At 46.6% G+C, this 24,955-nt stretch overlaps 1 protein-coding gene and 1 non-coding gene across 8 annotated transcripts in view; one reads left to right on the top strand and one right to left on the bottom strand.

Annotated features, from left to right (window-relative positions):
• Positions 1 to 24,955, bottom strand: part of PDE4DIP (phosphodiesterase 4D interacting protein) — a 1,776,665-nt gene that overhangs the window by 996,832 nt on the left and 754,878 nt on the right. For 6 of the 7 annotated variants that reach the window (XM_069737152.1, XM_069737153.1, XM_069737154.1 and 3 more), the window contains 4 exons: positions 24,645 to 24,739; positions 12,005 to 12,121; positions 11,414 to 11,548; positions 2,715 to 2,827 (listed from right to left, as the gene is read on the bottom strand). In XM_069737152.1, the coding sequence (XP_069593253.1) occupies positions 2,715 to 2,827; positions 11,414 to 11,548; positions 12,005 to 12,121; positions 24,645 to 24,739 (460 nt within the window). The remainder of the gene's footprint in view (positions 1 to 2,714; positions 2,828 to 11,413; positions 11,549 to 12,004; positions 12,122 to 24,644; positions 24,740 to 24,955) is intronic. The other variant, XM_069737151.1, reaches the window with a different exon arrangement.
• Positions 3,717 to 3,870, top strand: LOC138648522 (5.8S ribosomal RNA). Its single transcript, XR_011315135.1, has one exon. It is a non-coding gene; the product is annotated as a 5.8S ribosomal RNA (ribosomal RNA).

Raw genomic sequence — 24,955 nt, 5'->3', positions numbered from 1 at the left:
GTTAGCCACTAAAATGTTATCAACCACTGAGGACTCACAATTCTAAATATTTTTCTATCTACTGGCTAATACGGTACCAAGATATTTATCTTTCCTGGAGAAAAAATACAGAAAGAAATTAAAGGACTCCACTAAACAGTGTCACAAAACTGAACAGCGTACCAAATCCACATTACGTAAATCTGTTCCCATGGTGATCTTGCTATCCTACGAGGAGAAAGACATCAAGGTGCTTTGGTACTCCACACCATGTAATTGTGCTGTGCCTTAAGGTACCGTCACACTTAGCGACGCTGCAGCGATACCGACAACGATCCGGATCGCTGCAGCGTCGCTGTTTGGTCGCTGGAGAGCTGTCATACAGACCGCTCTCCAGCGACCAACAATGCCGGTAACCAGAGTAAACATCGGGTAACTAAGCGCAGGGCCGCGCTTAGTAACCCGATGTTTACCCTGGTTACCATCCTAAAAGTAAAAAAAAAAACAAACACTACATACTTACCTACAGCCGTCTGTCCTCCAGCGCTGTGCTCTGCACTCCTCCTGTACTGTCTGTGTGAGCACAGCGGCTGGAAAGCAGAGCGGTGACGTCACCGCTCTGCTTTCCGGCTGACCGACGCTCACAGTCAGTACAGGAGGAGAGCAGAGCGCAGCGCTGGAGGACAGACAGCTGTAGGTAAGTATGTAGTGTTTGTTTTTTTTTACTTTTAGGATGGTAACCAGGGTAAACATCGGGTTACTAAGCGCGGCCCTGCGCTTAGTTACCCGATGTTTACCCTGGTTACCAGTGAAGACATCGCTGAATCGGTGTCACACACGCCGATTCAGCGATGTCTACGGGGAGTCCAGCGACCAAATAAAGTTCTGGACTTTATTCCCCGACCAGCGACAGCACAGCAGGGGCCTGATCGCTGCTACCTGTCACACTGGACGATATCGCTAGCGAGGACGCTGCAACGTCACGGATCGCTAGCGATATCGTCTAGTGTGACGGTACCTTTAGACAGGAAGAGGCAGAGCCAGAGGAGCTGAACCCAGAGCACCAATTTAAATGCAATAACAGTGTTAGCCTCCAGGTGGCAGCAAACTATGTTCTGTGTCCCCCAACGAGAGGAACGAGGAAACATAATTTTGCAAAATAACAACCTATATATACTATGAAATGGTTAGTTCATGTAATGAAAAAGATGAAACTAAAGTAATAATCTAAATAGACATTTAAACAAAAAGATATTTCAAAGATAATACAATATTTTATTACAATGAGAAATATGACAATCACTCTCTACAAGAGTAAACATTCTAATATTAATATGTAGGGCTATTACCTAGCAGTGGTAACAAATATTAAAGAGGAATATAATATTGAAAAATAAAAAAGACATGTGTAACTAAAATTTTACTTTTATTCCAATATCTAAAACTTAACATTATTAAAATTAATATCCATACATCCAATGAGGATGTATAATTGGTCACAGATGGTAAATAAGGTGACCCACTGATTCCAGTGTATGAATCTATGTGGGAAATATGTTACTAATCAGAAGGGATTCTGAACATTGTCCCCCTAAATCACTAGTCAAATATATCCCCTATAATATAGAATTTAAGTCCGCAAGGGCAGGGGCCTCTCCCCTCTATACCAGTCTGTCATTGTAAATTTGTTTACTGTAAATTATATCTGTAACTCTGTACGTAACTCCTTTCATGTACGGCACCATGGAATTAATGGGGTTATATAAATAAATAATAATAATAGTCAGGATAATAAAGGAAGAAAAACCATATAGTATACTTGTAAAATGTATACACGTGCATAAATGGCTCCTATCCTATGGTTTGCAGATATATAACCACATAGGATTAAATGCAATCTTGCACCTGAGCCATAATAGACAAACCCACTTTAAATTCGGAAATCATAAATATTATCCCAGGAGGGCAAACGGGCACCATCTCCCTGTATTCCCAGCCTAAGTGGCAGTCACATGAGTGCATGTATGCCATTTGCTTACCTGTGATCTCATGCCGACTAGATTCTCTTGCGCTCCTCTTAATATTCTTTTGTTAGAAGCACCTGAGACTCTACAAGTTGGAATGTGACTGCAAATATGCACATCTCATACACGTGGTCACGTGACAGCCCACATGTTCTGAGAATATAGGGGACTTTTCTTTTCAGCCCAGAAGACCTCTTTAAGGCAAGGACATGGACATGGGGTTAGTGGCAGTGACAAACTTTGTCTTGCTAGCCATGTACCCACATTTGGCTTAATCTAGCACAAAAAAGTATGTATTGATGTAGATTTTGACAATCTGAAAAATCAAGACAGAAAATCCCTTATGTATATACAGTATTCGAGAACATATCCTTAAAGGGAATGTGATGCATTTCAGGACAATGTTATAGTTAGAGCCCAAGTTTTCCTTCTCCTGTATAGTACCTCTTTACTTTTACCGTTTGATATTGAGTAGCGGAGTTTCCTGGTAACTGGTATTCTTAAGGCCTGCTCTTGTTCTGCTGAGCTCTATGCCATGTAAGTCATATAAAACCAAACTATATCTGCAGCCTAGCTCAACTTATCTGGGCATTCGTGTAAAATTTTACAATCTGACTTTAGATTATCCATGTAATTTGGAGCAGAAAAGACAAACCCATTTGCTAATTATTTGATATGATCATAAAATACTAAAAATCAGATTCCAATTACCTGTCTGTCTCTGTGTTGAATTGTACTAAGCAGCTGTAGAGACGTTTTTCAGCTTGCAATGCCTCATTAAGTTGGCTTTTATTAGCAGCGAGTTCTTCAAGTAACATAAATATCTATGAAAGAGTAAGAATAACGAAAAATCTGCATTTACAAACAAATTTGAATTCACTGGCATAGAAGAGTAAACATAGTTTGGGTCCCAGAGGCGACACATCTTATAGGGAATCTGTCACCCCCTGGAGGTTTTTGAGCTATTACTATGATAATAGAATGGTTAAACTAATTAAATAAGTGCGGGTCATAAGCTTGCATTGATTAAGTCCCTGCCCTTTATACACACCGCCCATCGCTACTACCAATTGGATGGATTAGTGAGGCCCCACCGGGTTCCGCTAAGACCCTGGCGGAGAGCCGAGAAGATGATCGAACTTGACTATCTAGAGGAAATAAAAGTTGTAACAAGGTTTCCGTAGGTGAACCTGCGGAAGGATCATTAACGGGTGACAGAAAACCGATGAGGCGCGGAGCTGGAAGCCGAGGCTCCCCGCCTTCCACCCACCTCCCCTGAAGGCCGACTATGACAGGGGCTGTGGTGGCGTGAAAGGGCGTCCCGGGTACCATTCGCCTGCGTGCTCATAAACCAAGTATCCAAGTATGTGCGGTAGGTCGAGAAGCCTCGAGCCCTCCTTCATTCTCCTCCCCGCCGGAGGGAGGGACGGGGGAGGCCGAGTGCCCGGGGTAACAAGGCCGAGAAAGGGCGTCCCGGGTACCATTTGCCCACGTGCTCGTACACCCCCCTCCCTGGGTTATGCGAGTCTGGGTGGTAGGTCGAGAAGCCTCGAGCCCTCCTTCATTCTCCTCCCCGCCGGAAAGAGGGACGGGGAGACCGAGAGCCCAGGGCAACAGGGCAGAGAAGGAAAACCCCTCCGACGCACCCAGTCTTTTGCGGCCGGTCAACATGAGAGTGAAAGGGGCGTCTCACAGCGTCTCAGAATCAGAAGTGCGACTTAACGATGGATCACTAGGCTCGCGCATCGATGAAGAACGCAGCTAGCTGCGGGAATTAGTGTGAATTGCAGGACATATTGATCATCGACACTTGGAACGCAGCTTGCGGCCCCAGGTTACTCCCGGGGCTACGCCTATCTGAGGGTCGCCCCTCCGCCGATCACCTCCGTGGCACGGCTGGGGTCCCATCGCAAGGGTTATATCGAGAGAGGCATGAGGCTCCGCACCCCGACGCTCTCTCCTCTGTTCTCCCTTACGTCCCACTAAGGCCAGACCGTCACTCCCCTGGAGCGTGCAGTGAGGCTGTCTGTGGAGACACAGGGCTGCCTCCGGCGATGAGAAGGTAAATGTAATCGACGGTGAGCGCAGAACCCTCACGCTCCTCCGGGCGGTGTGGACGGGCAGCACGCGGCGCCCGGCAGCTCGACTAAAAACCTCAGATCAGACGTGGTGACCCGCTGAATTTAAGTACATTACTAAGCGGAGGAAAAGAAACTAACAAGGATTCCCTCAGTAAATGCGAGTGAAGAGGGAAGAGCCCAGCGCCGAATCCCCGTCCGCCCAGTGGGTGTCGGGAAATGTGGCGTACGGGAGACCGGACCACCAAGACGTCGCTCGGGGGCCCGAGTCCTTTTAATAGTTGCCCCAGCCCGCGGACGGTGGTAGGCCGGAGTCGGGTTGTTTGTGCATGCAGCTCAAAGCGGGTGGTAAACTCCATCTAAGGCTAAACACCGGCGTGAGACCGATAGCAGACAAGTACCGTGAGGGAAAGTTGAAAAGAACTTTGAAGATAGAGTTCAAGAGGGCGTGAAATTGCTAAGAGGTAAACGGGTGGGGTCTGTGCGGTCCGCCTGGAGGATTCAGCCAGGAGGGCTCGGAATCGGCCGGCCCGGGTCCCACGCTACTTCCCACCCCGGCAGCCGCCTTCCCCTCCCCCCCTCTGGGGTTCCGGGAGGGTGGGTGCCGCCGATCTGCGGGTGCTGGGGCAGACGCGGCCCGGGCGGCTCCGGCCCCCGCAGTGTGCATTTCCTCCGCGGCGCGACCGACTCTGGGCCGGCTGTGAAGGCCTAGGGGAGGAAGGTGGCTGGGCGGTTGCACCTGCGCTCTCGGGCACGGGGTTCACGCCCTCCTGGTGTTATATCCCCCTCTCCGCAGCATTAGTCTCCGTCGCCTGGGGCCGAGGGAGACGACAGCCTCCGCGACCCCGTCCGGAACGGCTCCGCCCTCCCTGTTCCTCCGTTGTCCGGCCAGCATCCCTCCCGCGAGGGAGGCCGTCGGTCAGACTCGGGGTCGGCTACAGGGGAAGGCAGCTGTCAAATGGGGCGGACTGTCCTCAGTGCACCCTGACCGCACCCTGACTGACAGTGGCATCAGAGGGGTTAAATGCCCGCAATTGGTGCTAGCATCGATCCTGGGCTTTGCTGCGGGGTGTCAGCTCTCACACAGAGCTGACACCAGTACCGAATCGAAGTGGGGCTCAAGGTGAGGCCCTACATGTACTGCTGTTTGCAGGAATGCACCTCCAATAGAGTAGTACATGTACAGCGCATGTCGCTAAGGAGTTAATGCTACTCATACTCCACAGGAACACAACAACAGACCAGATTAGACATTGCAATTTTAACTTTTCTTTATCGCTTTTCATTATTATATATTTAAGTACTATATGACACATTGAATTACAGTATATACTCGAGTATAAGCCGAGATTTTCAGCCCATTTTTTTAGGCTGAAAGTGCCCCTCTCGGCTTATACTCGAGTCATTGTCCCAGGGAGTCGTGGGGGAGCAGCAGCTGTCAAATCATACTTACCTGCTCCCGGCGCGTCTCTGCACGTCCCTGCTTCTCCAGTGCCCGCAGCTCTTCCTGTGTTCATCGGTCACGTGGTACCGCTCATTAATGTAATGAATATGGACGTGAATCCATTCCCATAGGGGTGTAGGGCATATTCATTATTTTAATGAGTGGTAAAATGTGACCGCTGAACATAGGAAGAAGCTGCTGGTGCCCGGAGACCATCTGTCAGTGAGAAGCTGCCAGGGACCGCACCGGGAGCAGGTGAGTATAAAGGGGGAGGGTGAGCATTCCGATATTCATCTGTTCCCGTTCCACCTCCGGGCTCCGTCTTCCGCGTCTTCTGGCTGTGACATTCAGGTCAGAAAGCACGATGACGTGTTTAGTGTGCACGCCGCCCTCTGCCTGCACTGCACTGCATAGGACATGGAAGACGGAGCGGTGCGCGGCAGTGGAACGGGGACAGGTGAATGTCGTAAGTGCCGGTGTTCCTGCCTGCTCAGGACAAGAGGTGAGTATGTCATTTTTTTTTATCGCAGCAGCTTATGGGGCAAATGTTTCTATGGAGCATCTTACAGGGCCATAATCAACCTTTATGCAGCATTTTATGGGGCACAGTTTCTATGGAGTATCTTATGGGGCCATAATCAACCTTTGTGCAGCATTATATGGGGCAAATGTTTCTATGGAGCATCTTATGGGGCCATAATCAACCTTGGTGCAGCATTATACGGGACAAATGTTTCTATTGAGCATTTTATGGGGCCATAATCAACCTTTATGCAGCATTTTATGGGGCAAATTTTCTATGGAGTATCTTATGGGACCATAATCAACCTTTGTGCAGCATTATATGGGGCAAATGTTTCCATGGAGCATCTTATGGGGCCCATCATGAACTTTATGGAGCATTATATGGGGCACTAGCTGAAGAGCCCGGCGTTGCCTGGGCATAGTAAATATCTGTGGTTAGTTATAGCACGTCACTTCTCTTATTTTCCCATCACGCCTCTCATTTTCCCAATCACATCTTTAATTTTCCCCCCCACATCTCTCATTTTCTCCCTCACACCTCATTTTCTCCCTCACTCCTGTCATTCCCGCCTAACACTTGTCATTTCGACCTCACATCTGTCATTTTCCGATCACTACACTATTTTCCCTCACTCCTCTCATTTTGCACTCACACCTTTTCATTTTCACCTCACACCTCTCATTTTCACCTCAGTATATACATGTTTGTCATCTCCCTTATATATAGTATACACCTGTATGTCATCTCCTGTATATAGTATATACCTGTATGTCATCTCCCCTGTATATAGTATATACCTGCTGTGTGTCATCTCCCCTGTATATAGTATATACCTGTATGTCATCTCCTCCTATATATAGTATATACCTGTATGTCATCTCCTCCTATATATAGTATATACCTGAATGTCATCTCCTCCTATATATAGTATATACCTGTATGTCATCTCCTTCTATATATAGTATATACCTGTATGTCATCTCCTCCTGTATATAGTATATACCTGTGTGTCATCTCCCCTGTATATAGTATATATTTGTGTGTCTTCTCCTCCTGTATATAGTATATACCTGTATGTCATCTTCTATATATAGCATATACCTGTATGTCATCTCCTCCTGTATATAGTATATACCTGTAGGTAATCTGCTCCTGTATATAGTATATACCTGTGTGTCATCTCCTCCTGTATATAGTATATACCTGTATGTCATCTCCTCCTGTATATAGTATGTACCTGTATGTCATCTCCTCCTCTATATAGTATATACCTGTGTGTCATCTCTCCTGTATATAGTATATATCTGTGTGTCATCTCCCCTGTATATAGTATATACCTGTGTGATCTCCTGTGTTAGACCTCGTTCACACGTTATTTGCTCAGTATTTTTACCTCAGTATTTGTAAGATAAATTGGCAGCCTGATCCCCAGCCAACAGGAAGCCCTCCCCCTTGGCAGTATATATTAGCTCACACATACACATAATAGACAGGTCATGTGACTGACAGCTGCCGTATTTCCTATATGGTACATTTGTTGCTCTTGTAGTTTGTCTGCTTATTAATCAGATTTTTATTTTTGAAGGCTAATACCAGACTTGTGTGTGTTTTAGGGCGAGTTTCGTTTGTCAAGTTGTGTGTGTTGAGTTGTGTGTGGCGACATGCATGTAGCGACTTTTGTGAGATGAGTTTTGTGTGGCAACATGCGTGTAGCAACTTTTTGTGTGTCGAGTTGCATGTGACAGGTTAGGGTAGCAAGTTGTGTGCAGCAAGTTTTGCGCATGGCGAGTTTTGCGCGTGGTGAGTTTTATGTCTGGTGCCTTTTGAGTATGTGCAAGTTTTGTGTGAGGCAACTTTTGCATGTGTTGCAAATTTTGTGCATGTGGCAATTTTTCCGCGTGTGCAAGTTTTGCGTGTGGCGAGTTTTCCATGAGGTGAGTTTTGCACTTGTGGCGCGTTTTGCGTGAGCCTAGTTTTTGCATGTGGCGAGTTTTGCGCGTGCAGAGTTTTGAGCGGCGACTTTTGTGTTTCGACTTTTATGTGGCGAGGTTGGTGTATGTGTGGTGAAATGTGTGCTGAGGGTGGTATATGTGTTCAAGCACGTGGTAGTGTGTGGCGCATTTTGTGTGTGTGTTCATATCCCCATGTGTGGTGAGTATCTCATGTCGGGGCCCCACCTTAGCAACTGTACGGTATATACTCTTTGGCGCCATCGCTCTCATTCTTTAAGTCCCCCTTGTTCACATCTGGCAGCTGTCAATTTGCCTCCAACACTTTTCCTTTCACTTTTTCCCATTATGTAGATAGGGGCAAAATTGTTTGGTGAATTGGAAAGCGCGGGGTTAAAATTTCACCTCACAACATAGCCTATGATGCTCTCAGGGTCCAGACGTGTGACTGTGCATAATTTTGTTTCTGTAGCTGCGACGCTTCCAACACTTTTCCTTTCACTTTTTTCCCCATTATGTAGATAAGGGCAAAATTGTTTGGTGAATTGGAATGTGCGGGGTTAAAATTTCGCCTCACAACATAGCCTATGACGCTCCCGGGGTCCAGACGTGTGACTGTGCAAAATTTTGTGGCTGTAGCTGCGACGGTGCAGATGCCAATCCCGGACATACACACACACACACACACATTCAGCTTTATATAGTAGATATTTTTGTATGGAGCATCTTATGGGGCCCATCATGAACTTTATGGTGCATTATATGGGGTTCCTGATTCAATATGGATATTCAAAAACACTTAACCTACTGATGTCTCAATTAATTTTACTTTTATTGGTATCTATTTTTATTTTTGAAATTTACTAGTAGCTGCTGCATTTCCCACCCTAGGCTTATACTCGAGTCATTAAGTTTTCCCAGTAAAAATTAGGAGTCTCGGCTTATACTCGGGTTGGCTTATACTTGAGTGTATACGGTAACTCTCCGTTCATGAGGCTTTTCAGTTGGTAGCTAAATAATCATGTCTATTTAACTCACATTAATATAGGACTAAGGATTCGCTTCAAAAAAAGCATTGTGAAAAAGACATACAATAAAAAACCTGTATAACCACTGTGGTTCCTCAAGTAAAACAGCACTTACTTCAGAAACCTTTCTAAAATGTATGTATTTTGTGAGTAGGTAAGTACACTATAATTACATTTCGGCAGACTGTACATGTCTACATACTGTATATATATTCCAGGTGTCAAGTGTGTGATAGCCTATACATAGACGTACAGTGGCATGTAAAAGAAGTTTGGGCACCCTTAGTATAGGTACATATAGACTCATGCATAGCTAGCATATATTGTGCACCCCTCCAGAAACATCTGCAGGATGCACAAATCACAGACCTACGTGTAAATGGGAAATAGCTACTGGCTGAAAATATAACTATGTATGTAAAACACAAAGTGGCTGTGGTCTTCAAGTCCCTTTCACTGAGAACAGTGGCATGTAAAAGGTTGGGCACCCCTGTTCACAATTACTGTGATTGTGAACACTTAAGCAAGCTGAAGATTTCCCATTTGCACGTAGGTCTGTGGTATGCGTATCCTGCAGATGTTTCTGGAGGGGTGCACAATATATGCTAGCTATGCATGAGTCTCTATGTACCTATACTGAGGGTCAGCTACTGCCTGTGGCTTTGCTTATAAGTGTGGATCCAAGAGACAGTGTAGTGTAACGACCAGGATATATAGGATATTTGCAGACACACTACTGGCCACTTGCTTAGCAACCAGGGCACCGGCCAAGGAGGCAGCTGTGTGTTGTCTTCTAATTGAGCTGCTCACTTGGTCACTTCTACATAATAAGTATTTTTATATACTGTGAGGGTCCAGTGGAGCGAAGGACTAGCGGGTGTGTACGTAGAATATAAATAAAAGATCCCAGGCTACACAGGAAACAGACTAACGGGATGAAATACTGCTAATTTAAATGGGGACAATGTATGCCCTTTTCAACAGACATATAGTTTTCTACCATAGTGCCACTAGGTAGTCAATCAGTGCATGCACTTCTATACATCAGGGTGAATCAAAACACTTTTGCACTCCAGTTACATTAAAAGTTTTGCTGTCCGCACTTTCTTATTAGCGCTTTCTGTACGAGGCCGCAGTCTCCACAGTCACTGCTGTGCAGGTTGGAACTGCTTGCGGTGTGAGAAACAATGGCTGCACATTTGTGATGTGCGCGAGAGATGAGAATGCAGGGTGTCGTTTGTTGTGATCGGAGGGTGCGTCTGGTGCTGATATTTATTGAAAACTTTGTGCATAGTATAGAGAAAGTGTTTTGTTGTGAAGACATGTGTATGAATGGATAGAGGGGTTCAAGAAAGGTGTTGTTCCATGTCAACACACGTCCACTCAGTGCTGCCCAAATGAAGAGGTGACAACAGCGGTGCGCTGGTGGCCTTCAACTCAGCCTAAAGTATTTTTAATGAGGGAATACAAAAGCATGTTAACAGAAAGGGAGGGAGATTGTGTAGAAAATTCTATATTTGTCATTTCTCAAAGTTGATTAAAAAACTGTACAGCCAGAGCGTGGATTACTTTTGAGTCACCCTCATAATAGTTTTTCCCGTAAGATGGCAGAGCGGAATGCTGCACCTTTAGTGAATCATGTGCAGCAGATGAGGAGTCTGTGGCATCAATGTGGTTTTAGGTTACAATGCTTTTGGAAAAACTGTAACCTGAGGCCATTGTAACCTGAAGGCAACTGCTGAAATGGCAAAAATGTCTACAGCAGAAAATTGTACAAGTCGCATACACAGCTTCATAATGAACTAGTAATCCAGGATATTTAATAACTGGGGTCTCTTCTGTCTCGTGATTGTTTACTGTACATATCTAGTGACAACTGAATATAGGCTTGTCAGGAGATTCTTGCTGCCTGACTAATGGCATAATGAATCCGAGCCCAGCCGCATGCTTACAGTCATGAATGCCGTTCCCTAAACTGATGTGGCATTTCAGAATAAACAGTCTTAAAAACCGGGCGCGGACTATAGGTAGAGTCATGACTAGTAGGGCGCAGCCCCCAGATGGCTTATTTCTGCCCCTCTCTAGTTGATTGACCGGTTCCCACATGTGTGTACATAGGGAGAGACCTGTCAATTACATGGAGTGGGGTGGGATATCTGGCAGAGGGCCGCACCACACTGGTCAGGTGTCTTCCTATAGTCACTCACATGTCTTTTAAACTACTTATCACTGAAACATCGCAGCGTGAAATATACCTTGCTGCAATTGCATTGTCAGGCTCGGATTCATGCAGACCGTGGTTTGGGCAGCATGAATCTAGTAAGAGGTTTCCTTTAACAATAATTCTCTAAAACATTTAAAATATAAAAAATGCTTCCAAAATACCTTTTGAGTATGTCTTAAATGACCCTGGCTGGTCAAATTCAATGACACTATATTCTCCTTTAAGGTGAAAATCTGCTGGGTTAAAAGATCCACGGTCGGTATGTCTTCTGGATCAACCAGCTTGACTTGCAGATCCTGTGGTACGAATATAAGTAAAGGCAAGCTTTTATGCATTGTTACCTCACTTTAAACTTTCTTATTTTGGTGTGTAACGTAAACTGCACATTCAGCCTTCCTGACCACTATGTATTAAAGAACCTCTTGGCTTTCTAAACATTTTTTTAAATTAAAGGGAATGACCTTTTTATAACATATACAAATATATTTGAGACAGTAATGAAATCAAGTTAGTAATGTACTGTGACTAGAAGATAATTTGCTACTAATTCACTATAGCAAGCCATGCCACCCTTTATAGTAAAGACTTCTCCCAACGTCCATGCCCTACATGTCCAGGAAACCTGTACTTTAATGGACAGTGCTGATGGGTGGGTCATAACACATGATTTGCCATATCTCCATATTTCACAGATGGGATCATTTATTCAGAGTTTTCTACGTCATTCGTTGCTATGAAAAAATATAAGTTACCTTAATTAATTCTTCTTTAATCTGAATGTTTCTCGTGAGAGCATCAATGTCTGCTGCTTGTTCACGTAACTGCTCATTCTGCTTCATAATAATAGACTGTAGAGCAGCAACTTCAAGCTGTTGGGAAAATAAGAGGATTGTTCTATGGCCTCTCTGCTGATAAATCAGTTTTCAAGCACTTGCGAATGTTCCTGTACACATTTGTCATTTCCCTTTGTGCACTAGTTTCAGCTCCAGGGCTGCTTCTCATGCAGTAAAGATTGCCATACACTGGGACCATTCTCTGCTGACCATCAATGCATTACAATACACTGGGGCCAGCTTACACCATTCTCCGCTGACCATCAATGCATTGCCATACACTGGGACCAGCGTAGACCATTCTCCGCTGACCATCAATGCATTGCCATACACTGGGACCAGCGTAGACCATTCTCCGCTGACCATCAATGCATTTCCATACAATGGGGACAGCGTAGACCATTTTCCACTGACCATCAATGCATTGTCATACACTGGGACCAGCGTAGACAATTCTCCGCTGACCATCAATGCATTGCCATACACTGGGACCAGGGTAGACCATTCTCCGCTGACCATCAATGCATTGCCATACACTGGGACCAGCGTAGACCATTCTCTGCTGACCATCAAGGAATTGCCATACACTGGAACCAGGGTAGACCATTCTCCGCTGACAATCAATGCATTGCCATACACTGGGACCAGCGTAGACCATTCTCCACTGACCATCAATGAATTGCCATACACTGGGACCAGCGTAGACCATTCTCCGCTAACCATCAATGCATTACAATACACTGGGGCCAGCTTACACCATTCTCCGCTGACCATCAATGCATTGCCATACACTGGGGACAGCGTAGACCATTCTCTGCTGACCATTAATGCATTGCCATACACTGGGGACAGCGTAGACCATTCTCCGCTGACCATCAATGCATTTCCATACACTGGGGACAGCGTAGACCATTTTCCACTGACCATCAATGCATTGTCATACACTGGGACCAGCGTAGACCATTCTCCGCTGACCATCAATGCATTACAATAAACTGGGGCCAGCTTACACCATTCTCCGCTGACCATCAATGCATTGCCATACACTGGGGACAGCGTAGACCATTTTCTGCTGACCATTAATGCATTGCCATACACTGGGGACAGCGTAGACCATTCTCCGCTGACCATCAATGCATTTCCATACACTGGGGACAGCGTAGACCATTTTCCACTGACCATCAATGCATTGTCATACACTGGGACCAGTGTAGACCATTCTCCGCTGACCATCAATGCATTAAAATACACTGGGGCCAGCTTACACCATTCTCCGCTGACCATCAATGCATTGCCATACACTGGGACCAGCGTAGACCATTCTCTGCTGACCATTAATGCATTGCCATACACTGGGGACAGCGTAGACCATTTTCCACTGACCATCAATGCATTGTCATACACTGGGACCAGTGTAGACCATTCTCTGCTGACCATCAATGCATTGCCATACACTGGGACCAGGGTAGACCATTCTCCGCTGACCATCAATGCATTGCCATACTGTTATGAACAGGTGATTCAGAACCACAATGGACCTTGTAGTTCAGAGCACACAAAGTGACCTGACAATTACCAAAAACATAGGACGAGCTCTGAGACGTGGGAACTCTGCTGACCGCAATCCCTAATCCTATCCAACCACACTAAAGGTAGCCGTGGAGCGCTCCTGACCAGTCCTATGCGCCTCGAGCACAGCCTGAGAAACTAGCTAGCCCTAAGAAAGAAAAATAAGCCCACCTTGCCTCAGAGAAATTCCCCAAAGGAAAAGGCAGCCCCCCACATATAATGACTGAGTTGAGATGAAAATACAAACGCAGAGATGAAATAGATTTAGCAAAGTGAGGCCCAACTTACTGAACAGACCGAAGATAGGAAAGATTGCTTTGCGGTCAACACAAAACCCTACAAACAATCACACAGAGGGGGCAAAAAGACCCTCCGCACCGACTAACGGTACGGAGGTGCTCCCTCTGCGTCCCAGAGCTTCCAGCAAGCAAGAAAAACCAATATAGCAAGCTGGACAGAAAAAATAACAAACAAAAATAACACAAGCAAAACTTAGCTTATGCAGGATAGACAGGCCACAGGAACGATCCAGGAGAAAGCAAGACCAATACTGGAACATTGACTGGAGGCCAGGATCAAAGCACTAGGTGGAGTTAAATAGAGCAGCACCTAACGACTTAACCTCATCACCTGAGGAAGGAAACTCAGAAGCCGCAGTACCACTCTCATCCACCAAAGGAAGCTCATAGACAGAACCAGCCGAAGTACCACTCACGACCACAGGAGGGAGCTTGGCCACAGAATTCACAACAGTACCCCCCCCTTGAGGAGGGGTCACCGAACCCTCACCAGAGCCCCCAGGCCGACCAGGATGAGCCACATGAAAGGCACGAACCAGATCGGCAGCATGGAAATCAGAGGCAAAGACCCAGGAATTATCTTCCTGACCATAACCTTTCCACTTAACCAGATACTGGAGTTTCCGTCTCGAAACACGAGAATCCAAAATCTTCTCCACTATATACTCCAACTCCCCTTCAACCAAAACCGGAGCAGGAGGATCAATAGATGGAACCACAGGTGCCACGTATCTCCGCAACAATGGCCTATGGAACACGTTATGGATGGAAAAAGAAGCTGGAAGAGTCAAACGAAAAGACACAGGATTAAGAACCTCAGAAATCCTATACGGACCAATGAAATGAGGCTTAAACTTAGGAGAGGAAACCTTCATAGGAATATAACGAGATGACAACCAAACCAAATCCCCAACACGAAGTCGGGGACCCACACAGCGCCTGCGGTTAGCGAAACGTTGAGCCTTCTCCTGGGACAAAGTCAAATTGTGCACTACGAGTGCCCTGAAGAGAAACGAGGGTGGAACCCAGAATTGCAGAAAAACGGCGAAACCAAAGTAGCCGAGCTGGCCCGATTATTAAGGGCAAACTCAGCCAAAGGCAAAAAGGACACCCAATCATCCTGATCAGCAGAAACAAAACATCTCAGATATGTTTCCAAGGTCTGATTGGTTCGTTCAGTCTGGCCATTTGTCTGAGGATGGAAAGCCGAGGAAAAAGACAAATCAATGCCCATCCTAGCACTAAAGGCTCGCCAAAACCTCGAAACAAACTGGGAACCCCTGTCAGAAACTATGTTCTCTGGAATGCCATGTAAACGAATCACATGCTGGAAAAACAATGGCACCAAATCAGAGGAGGAAGGCAATTTAGACAAGGGCACCAAATGGACCATCTTAGAGAAGCGATGACAAACCACCCAAATGACCGACATTCTTTGAGAGACGGGGAGATCCGAAATAAAATCAATAGAGATATGTGTCCAAGGCCTCTTCGGGACCGGCAAGGGCAAAAGCAACCCACTGGCACGAGAACAGCAGGGCTTAGCCCGAGCACAAATCCCACAGGACTGCACAAAAGAAAGCACATCCCACGACAGAGACGGCCACCAAAAGGATCTAGCCACCAAATCTCTGGTACCAAAGATTCCAGGATGACCAGCCAACACCGAACAATGAACCTCAGAGATAACTTTATTCGTCCACCTATCAGGGACAAACAGTTTCTCCGCTGGGCAACGGTCAGGTCTATTAGCCTGAAATTTTTGCAGCACCCGCCGCAAATCAGGGGAGATGGCAGACAAAATTACCCCCTCTTTGAGAATACCCGCCGGCTCAGGCAAACCCGGAGAATCGGGCACAAAACTCCTAGACAGGGCATCCGCCTTCACATTTTTAGAGCCCGGAAGGTACGAAACCACAAAGTCAAAACGGGAGAAAAACAGCGACCAAGGAGCCTGTCTAGGATTCAACCGTTTGGCAGACTCGAGATAAGTCAAGTTCTTGTGATCAGTCAAGACCACCACGCGATGCTTAGCTCCTTCAAGCCAATGACGCCACTCCTCGAATGCCCACTTCATGGCTAGCAACTCTCGATTGCCAACATCATAATTTCGCTCAGCAGGCGAAAATTTCCTGGAAAAGAAGGCGCATGGTTTCATCACCGAGCAATCAGAACTTCTCTGCGACAAAACAGCCCCTGCTCCAATTTCAGAAGCATCAACCTCGACCTGGAACGGAAGCGAAACATCTGGTTGGCACAACACAGGGGCAGAAGAAAAACGACGCTTCAACTCCTGAAAAGCTTCCACAGCAGCAGAAGACCAATTGACCACATCAGCACCCTTCTTGGTTAAATCAGTCAACGGTTTAGCAATACTAGAAAAATTATTGATGAAGCGACGATAAAAATTAGCAAAGCCCAGGAACTTCTGCAGACTCTTCAGAGATGTTGGCTGAGTCCAATCATAAATGGCCTGAACTTTAACAGGGTCCATCTCGATAGTAGAAGGAGAAAAAATGAACCCCAAAAATGAAACCTTCTGAACACCAAAGAGACACTTTGACCCCTTCACAAACAAAGAATTCGCACGCAGGACCTGGAACACCATTCTGACCTGCTTCACATATGAGACTCCCAATCATCCGAGAAGACCAAAATATCATCCAAGTATACAATCAGGAATTTATCCAGGTACTCTCGAAAGATGTCATGCATAAAGGACTGAAACACTAATGGAGCATTAGAAAGCCCGAATGGCATAACCAGGTACTCAAAATGGCCTTCGGGCGTATTAAATGCTGTTTTCCATTCATCGCCCCGTTTAATACGCACAAGATTATATGCACCACGAAGATCTATCTTGGTGAACCAACTAGCCCCCTTAATCCGAGCAAACAAATCAGACAGCAGCGGCAAGGGGTACTGAAATTTGACCGTAATTTTATTTAGAAGGCGGTAATCAATACAAGGTCTCAGCGAACCATCCTTCTTGGCCACAAAAAAGAACCCCGCTCCCAATGGCGACGATGACGGGCGAATATGACCCTTCTCCAAGGACTCCTTCACGTAACTCCGCATAGCGGCGTGCTCAGGTACAGATAAATTAAACAGTCGACCCTTAGGAAACTTACTACCAGGAATCAAATCGATAGCACAATCACAATCCCTATGCGGAGGTAGGGCATTGGACTTGGGCTCATCGAATACATCCCGGTAATCAGACAAGAACTCTGGGACCTCAGAAGGGGTGGATGATGAGATAGACAGAAATGGAACATCACCATGTACCCCCTGACAACCCCAGCTGGACACAGACATAGATTTCCAATCTAATACTGGGTTATGGACTTGTAGCCATGGCAACCCCAACACAACCACATCATGCAGATTATGCAACACCAGAAAGCGAATATCCTCCTGGTCCGCAGGAGCCATGCACATGGTCAGCTGGGTCCAATACTGAGGCTTATTCTTGGCCAAAGGCGTAGCATCAATTCCTCTCAATGGAATAGGACACTGCAAGGGCTCCAAGACAAACCCACAGCGCCTAGCATACTCCAAGTCCATCAAATTCAGGGCAGCGCCTGAATCCACAAATGCCATGACAGAATATGAAGACAAAGAGCAGATCAAAGTAACGGACAAAAGAAATTTCGACTGTACCGTACCAATGGTGGCAGACCTAGCGAACCGCTTAGTGCGCTTAGGACAATCGGAGATAGCATGAGTGGAATCACCACAGTAGAAACACAGTCCATTCTGACGTCTGTGTTCTTGCCTTTCAGCTCTGGTCAAAGTCCTATCGCACTGCATAGGCTCAGGTTTATGCTCAGATAATACCGCCAAATGGTGCACAGATTTACGCTCACGCAAGCGTCGACCGATCTGAATGGCCAAAGACATAGACTCATTCAGACCAGCAGGCATAGGAAATCCCACCATGACATCCTTAAGGGCTTCAGAGAGACCCTTTCTGAAAATAGCTGCCAGCGTTGGTCTCAGAACTTCTCTTTTCCCTCTATTGAGAAGCATTAGTACTTTGGGCCTCCAGTACTGTTATGAACAGGTGATTCAGAACCACAATGGACCTTGTAGTTCAGAGCACACAAAGTGACCTGACAATTACCAAAAACATAGGACGAGCTCTGAGACGTGGGAACTCTGCTGACCGCAATCCCTAATCCTATCCAACCACACTAAAGGTAGCCGTGGAGCGCTCCTGACCAGTCCTATGCACCTCGAGCACAGCCTGAGAAACTAGCTAGCCCTAAGAAAGAAAAATAAGCCTACCTTGCCTCAGAGAAATACCCCAAAGGAAAAGGCAGCCCCCCACATATAATGACTGTGAGTTGAGATGAAAATACAAACGCAGAGATGAAACAGATTTAGCAAAGTGAGGCCCAACTTACTGAATAGACCAAAGATAGGAAAGATTGCTTTGCGGTCAACACAAAACCCTACAAACAACCACGCAGAGGGGGCAAAAAGACCCTCCACACCGACTAACGGTACGGAGGTGCTCCCTCTGCGTCCCAGAGCTTCCAGCAAGCAAGAAAAACCAATATAGCAAGCTGGACAGAAAAAATAGCAAACAAAAATAACACAAGCAAAACTTAGCTTATGCAGGATAGACAGGCCACAGGAACGATCCAGGAGAAAGCAACACCAATACTGGAACATTGACTGGAGGCCAGGATCAAAGCACTAGGTGGAGTTAAATAGAGCAGCACCTAACGACTTAACCTCATCACCTGAGGAAGGAAACTCAGAAGCCGCAGTACCACTCTCATCCACCAAAGGAAGCTCATAGACAGAACCAGCCGAAGTACCACTCACGACCACAGGGGGGAGCTTGGCCACAGAATTCACAACACCATACACTGGGACCAGCGTAGACCATTCTCCGCTGACCATCAATGCATTGCCATACACTGGGACCAGCGTAGACCATTCTCCGCTGAACATCAATGCATTACAATACACTGGAGCCAGCTTACACCATTCTCCGCTGACCATCAATGCATTGCCATACACTGGGACCAGGGTAGACCATTCTCCGCTGACCATCAATGCATTGCCATACACTGGGACCAGCGTAGACCATTCTCTGCTCACCATCAATGCATTGCCATACACTGGGACCAGCGTAGACCATTCTCTGCTGACCATCAATGCATTGCCATACACTGGGACCGGCGTAGACCATTCTCCGCTGACCATCAATGCATTGCCATTCACTGGGGACAGTGTAGACCATTCTCCGCTGACCATCAATGCATTTCCATACACTGGGGACAGCGTAGACCATTTTCCACTGACCATCAATGCATTGTCAAACACTGGGACCGGCGTAGACCATTCTCCGCTGACCATCAATGCATTTCCATACACTGGGGACAGGGTAGACTATTCTCCGCTCACCATCAATGCATTTCCATACACTGGGGACAGGGTAGACCATTTTCCACTGACCATAAATGCATTGTCATACACTGGGACCTGCGTAGACCATGCTCCCCTGACCATCAATGCATTGCCATACACTGGGGACAGCGTAGACCATTCTCCGCTGACCATCAATGAATTGTCATACACTGGGACCAGCGTAGACCATTCTCTGCTGACCATCAATGCATTGCCATACACTGGGACCAGCGTAGACTATTCTCCGCTGACCATCAATGCATTGGCATACACTGGGGACAGGGTAGACCATTCTCCGCTGACCATCAATGCATTGCCATACACTGGGGACAGTGTAGACCATTCTCTGCTGACCATCAATGCATTGCCATACATTGGGGCCAGCGTAGACCATTCCCCGTTGACCATCAATGCATTGCCATTCACTGGGGCCAGCGTAGACCATTCTCTGCTGACCATCAATGCATTGCCATACACTGGGGCCAGCACAAACCATTTTCCGCTGATAATCAATGCATTGCCATACACTGGAGACCAGCGTAGACCATTCTCCGCTGACCATCAATGCATTGCTGTACACTGCGCCAGCATAGACCATTCTCCGCTGACCATCAATGCTTTGCCATACACTGAGGGCCAGCGTAGACCATTCTCAGCTGACCATCAATGCTTTGCCATACACTGGGGCCAGCGTAGACCATTCCCTGCTGATAATCAATGCATTGCCATACACTGGGGCCAGCACAGACCATTCTCCGCTGACCATCAGGGAGTGATAAGGGGGGGTTATTTACTATTTTTTTTATTTTGATCACTGTGATAGGGGATATCACAGTGACCAAAATGAACCAATAGGAAAAAAAAATTCCTATTGTTGCCAGGTGCTGGCCGTCCGGCAGATGTCGTCGGGCACACAATGCATGCGCCCGCCATTTTCTTCCCGGAAAAAGATGGTTGTGCCCATGAAGGGAAGCAGGAGGGCCGAGGAGCACCGGGAGGTATTGAGGGGATCAGGGACCCTATTTCTCTGTCCTCTGATGTGCGATCACATCGGAGGAGAGAGAAATTAAAATGACACATCGGACTTATTTTTTTGTGGTCTCCAGTATAAGGGCTCCTTTCTACTTGCGAGATAAACGTCCGTGTCTCGCATGTGAAAACCAAGCTGTGGCGGCGGCACTTGGGAGCGGAGCGTGCGGCTGCATGTATTGCTATGCAGCCGCACTCTCTGCTCCGGAGTGCCGGCGCCACAGCTTGGTTTTCACATTCGAGACTCGGACGTTTATCTCGCAAATGGAAAGGAGCCCTAAGGTTAATATTGGCAATCACAACTCAGGCGTCAGTAAAAACTGACCAGAATCATGTTCTCTGGGGTCTCGGCTACGCCCGGCAGCCGAGTCCCCGGAGAAAATCTGACTCTGGGGGGGTGCTGTACATTTCTTCCTTCAGCGCCGTGGTTTAAGTACCCTTAATTACTGCTGTTAAAAGGCGTATCGGTGGTCGTTAAGGGGTTAAAAAAGAAAACTTTGCCACCATTTTCTGAGACTCAAACTTGCTGTAATTTTTCATCATTGGACTTACGTGAAAGCTCGTTTTTATGTTCCCACTTGTAGTTTTTATTGACATTTAATGATACATCCAATGTTTTCAGAGACTGAAAATTGTCAGTTATGATTCTTTTCAGGGTTTAAATTTATGGTAAACATAATGTCATACTTGGTAGGTCGGACCTTTACAGACACATTAAAACTAAATATGTTTATTTTTAAAATTATTTAATTTCTTTATTTTTGAACTGGTAAAAGGAGGTAATGTAAATTTTCAGCTGTGGCAACCTAATGGCCCTCCACAATTGCATCATGGCAGGGCAGATGAGAGCTGGGGCACGTGTGAACCAGAAAGCGGGACATTTAGATGTTTCTGTCAGTGACTGACAGAGACATTTAATTGGTTACAAAACAGTGGTCAAAGCTACCTCCAGTCACCGCTAGTCCAGACAGATGCTGGATGTATAATACAGCTCCTGAGGCCGCTCCATACACCTCTCACACGACTAGTGACAAAAATATACACCACCGGGCATTAAGAGATTAAAAGCATGATTTATCACAATCATTTTTCATCTCAGATGCACTGGAGGTTGTAAAATGGTACAAACCATTACATTATTGCTAATTTGGTATACCGTGTTCTATACATCAGTGTGAGCAAATATGATTCCAACAACATCACTGGACAGTTTCCTGCCTTTAGAGACTACATATCCTTGTAAATCCAAGAGATGCTTTACTGCCTATCTAAGGCAGAGGTGGGCAATTCATTTTTTTTAAGAGGCCACATGAGACCGCAACTGATGTTGAGGGACAAACTGAAGTCTGCTCGTTGTGATATATTAATCTTTATCATTTAATATTGAGCAGAATTAAGTATGTTGACTAGCTCGACTGCTAATACTTCTTATGATAGGGCTTAATGTAGCATGCATTCTTAGAGGAAAAACAAATTAAAGCCATACAATTTACTGCTTTTTATAAAGTTTACAAAAAAAAGCAAATCAGTCTGTCTGCTCCTTTAAATGAGCCCTTGTACCTTAATCAAAACTGCACAACACAATATGATGCTTTCCCAGTCTCTCAAACAGTATAATGTCCCCCAAAAAAGCAATTTACACAGTATGTTGCATTCCCACACAGTAAGGTGCCCCGACACAGCTCCCCACACAGTATGGTGCCCCGACACAGCTCCCTACACAGTATGGTGCCCCGACACAGCTCCCCACACAGCATGGTGTCCCGACACAGCTCCCCACACAGCATGGTGTCCCGACACAGCTCCCCACACAGTATGGCGTCCTGACACAGCTCCCAATACATTATGGTGCCCCAACAAAGCTCCCCACACAACATGGTGCCCCAACACAGCTCCCCACACAGTATGGTTCCCCAACACAGCTCCCCACATGGTATGGTGCCCCATCACATCTTCCCACACAGTATGGTGTCCCGACACAGCTCCCCACACAGCATGGTGTCCCGACACAGCTCCCCACACAGTATGGTGCCCCAACACAGCTCCCCACACAGCATGGTGCCACGACACGGCTTCCCACACAGTATGGTGCCCCGACACAGCTCCCCACACAGTATGGTAACCCGACACAGCTCCCCACACAGCATGGTGTCCCGACACAGCTCCCCACTCAGTATGGTGCCCCGACACAGCTCCCAATACATTATGGGGCCCCGACACAGCTCCCAATACATTATGGTGCCCCAACACAGCTCCCCACACAGCATGGTGCCCCAACACAGCTCCCCACACAGTATGGTTCCCCAACACAGCTCCCCACACAGTATGGTGCCTGGACATAGCTCCCAATACATTATGGTGCCCCTAACACAGCTCCCCAGAGTATGGTGTCCCGACACAGCTTCCCACATAGTATAAGGAAAAATAGTGAAAAACCAGCTCACCTATTAGGCATTTGTTGTGGGGAAGCCCGGATACCGTGCAGTCATCACGTGGAACGATAAGGCAAACAGGAAAAAAAAATCCAGCTTCCAAAAATATCAAGATTTATTGAGGATAAAATCCAAAGTCCAATGACATGGTTCACAGGAGAATGAGTAGCAGCAGGCTACGCGTTTCGAACAATGAGTTCTTTTTCAAAGCTGGATTTTTTTTTCCTGTTTCCCACATAGTATGGTGTCCCGACACAGCTCCCCACACAGTATGGTGTCCCATCACATCTTCCCACACAGTATGGTGTCCCGACACAGCTCCGCACACAGCATGGTATCCCGACACAGTTCCCCACACAGTATGGTATCCCGACACAGCTCCCCACACAGCATGATGTCCCATCACAGCTTCCCACACAGTATAGTGCCCCGACACAGCTCCTCACACAGTAGTGTCCCGACACAGCTCCCCACACAGTATGGTGCTCTGACACAGCTCCCTACACAGTATGGTGCCCTGACACAGCTCCCCACAGAGTATAGCATCCCACAACACAGCTCCCCACACAGCATGGTGTCCCGACACAGCTACCCACACAGCATGGTGCCCCGACACAGCTCCCTACACAGTATGGTGCCCCGACACAGCTCCCCACACAGTATGGTGCCCCGACACAGCTTCCCACACAGTATGGTGTCCCAACACAGCTTCCCACACAGCATGGTGTTCCGACACAGTTCCCCACACTGTATGGTGTCCCGACACAGCTCCCCACACAGTATGGTGTCCCGACACAGCTCCGCACACAGCATGGTATCCCGACACAGTTCCCCACACAGTATGGTATCCCAACACAGCTCCCCACACAGCATGATGTCCCATCACAGCTTCCCACACAGTATAGTGCCCCGACACAGTTCCTCACACAGTAGTGTCCCGACACAGCTCCCCACACAGTATGGTGCTCTGACACAGCTCCCTACACAGTATGGTGCCCTGACACAGCTCCCCACAGAGTATAGCATCCCACAACACAGCTCCCCACACAGCATGGTGTCCCGACACAGCTACCCACACAGCATGGTGCCCCGACACAGCTCCCTACACAGTATGGTGCCCCGACACAGCTCCCCACACAGTATGGTGCCCCGACACAGCTTCCCACACAGTATGGTGTCCCAACACAGCTTCCCACACAGAATGGTGTTCCGACACAGTTCCCCACACAGTATGGTGTCCCGACACAGCTCCCTACACAATATGGCGTCCTGACTCAGTTCCCCACACTGTATGGTGTCCCGACACAGCTCCCCACACAGCATGGTGTCCCGACACAGCTCCCCACACAGCATAGTATCCCGACACAGCTCCCAACACAATATGGTATCCCGACACAGCTCTCTACACAGTATGCTGCCCCGACACAGCTCCCCAGAGTAAGGTGTCCTGACACAGCTCCTCACACAATACGGTGTCCTCAAAAAGCCTCCCAAGCAATACAATGACCACTCAAACAGTGTGATGTGCCACGTGCTGCCGCTTTTTGATTTTCCTGTTGCATAAGGTGAGAAGAACATAGCAGTGTCTCAAGTCCTACGAGTGAGCAGTCAACAGATGACATAGCATCAAAATTGATTAAGAAGAAGTGCCCCTTGTCTGACATTAGTGGTAAACACAGGGTTCTGGGAATATCTCGATTCGGTATTTGTGTAAATGTCCGTTGCATAAACTGTACTAATTATATAACTATCCATTTTCTAATCTCCATTGACTATGAAGTCTGTCATTAAATGGTTATTTATTACCTGATACTCTCTTATTTTCCTCAAAACAAGTGTTAGATCCTCTTTGGCTTGAGCAAGATCATTCTTGAGCGTATCATTATTTTCAGTTACTCCATCTTTATGATAAACATAATAAGTAAAAAAAATAGTTATATGTGGCAAGCACACAAGTGTTTGATGGAAGTTCTTAATTATATGTAAAAAAGGCTTACAAAATAGTGAATCTTTGTAGATAAATACATTATTTAAGCTTTTAATACATAAGATCAAGTATACACCTTACAGTCATGGCCAAAAGTATTAACACCCCTGCAATTCTGTCAGATAATACT

The sequence above is a fragment of the Ranitomeya imitator genome, chromosome 8 (genome assembly GCF_032444005.1).
Source record: "Ranitomeya imitator isolate aRanImi1 chromosome 8, aRanImi1.pri, whole genome shotgun sequence".
Lineage (NCBI taxonomy): Eukaryota > Metazoa > Chordata > Amphibia > Anura > Dendrobatidae > Ranitomeya > Ranitomeya imitator.
The sequence above is the reverse complement of the archived record's forward strand: the minus strand, read 5'-3'. Positions and strand labels throughout refer to the sequence as shown.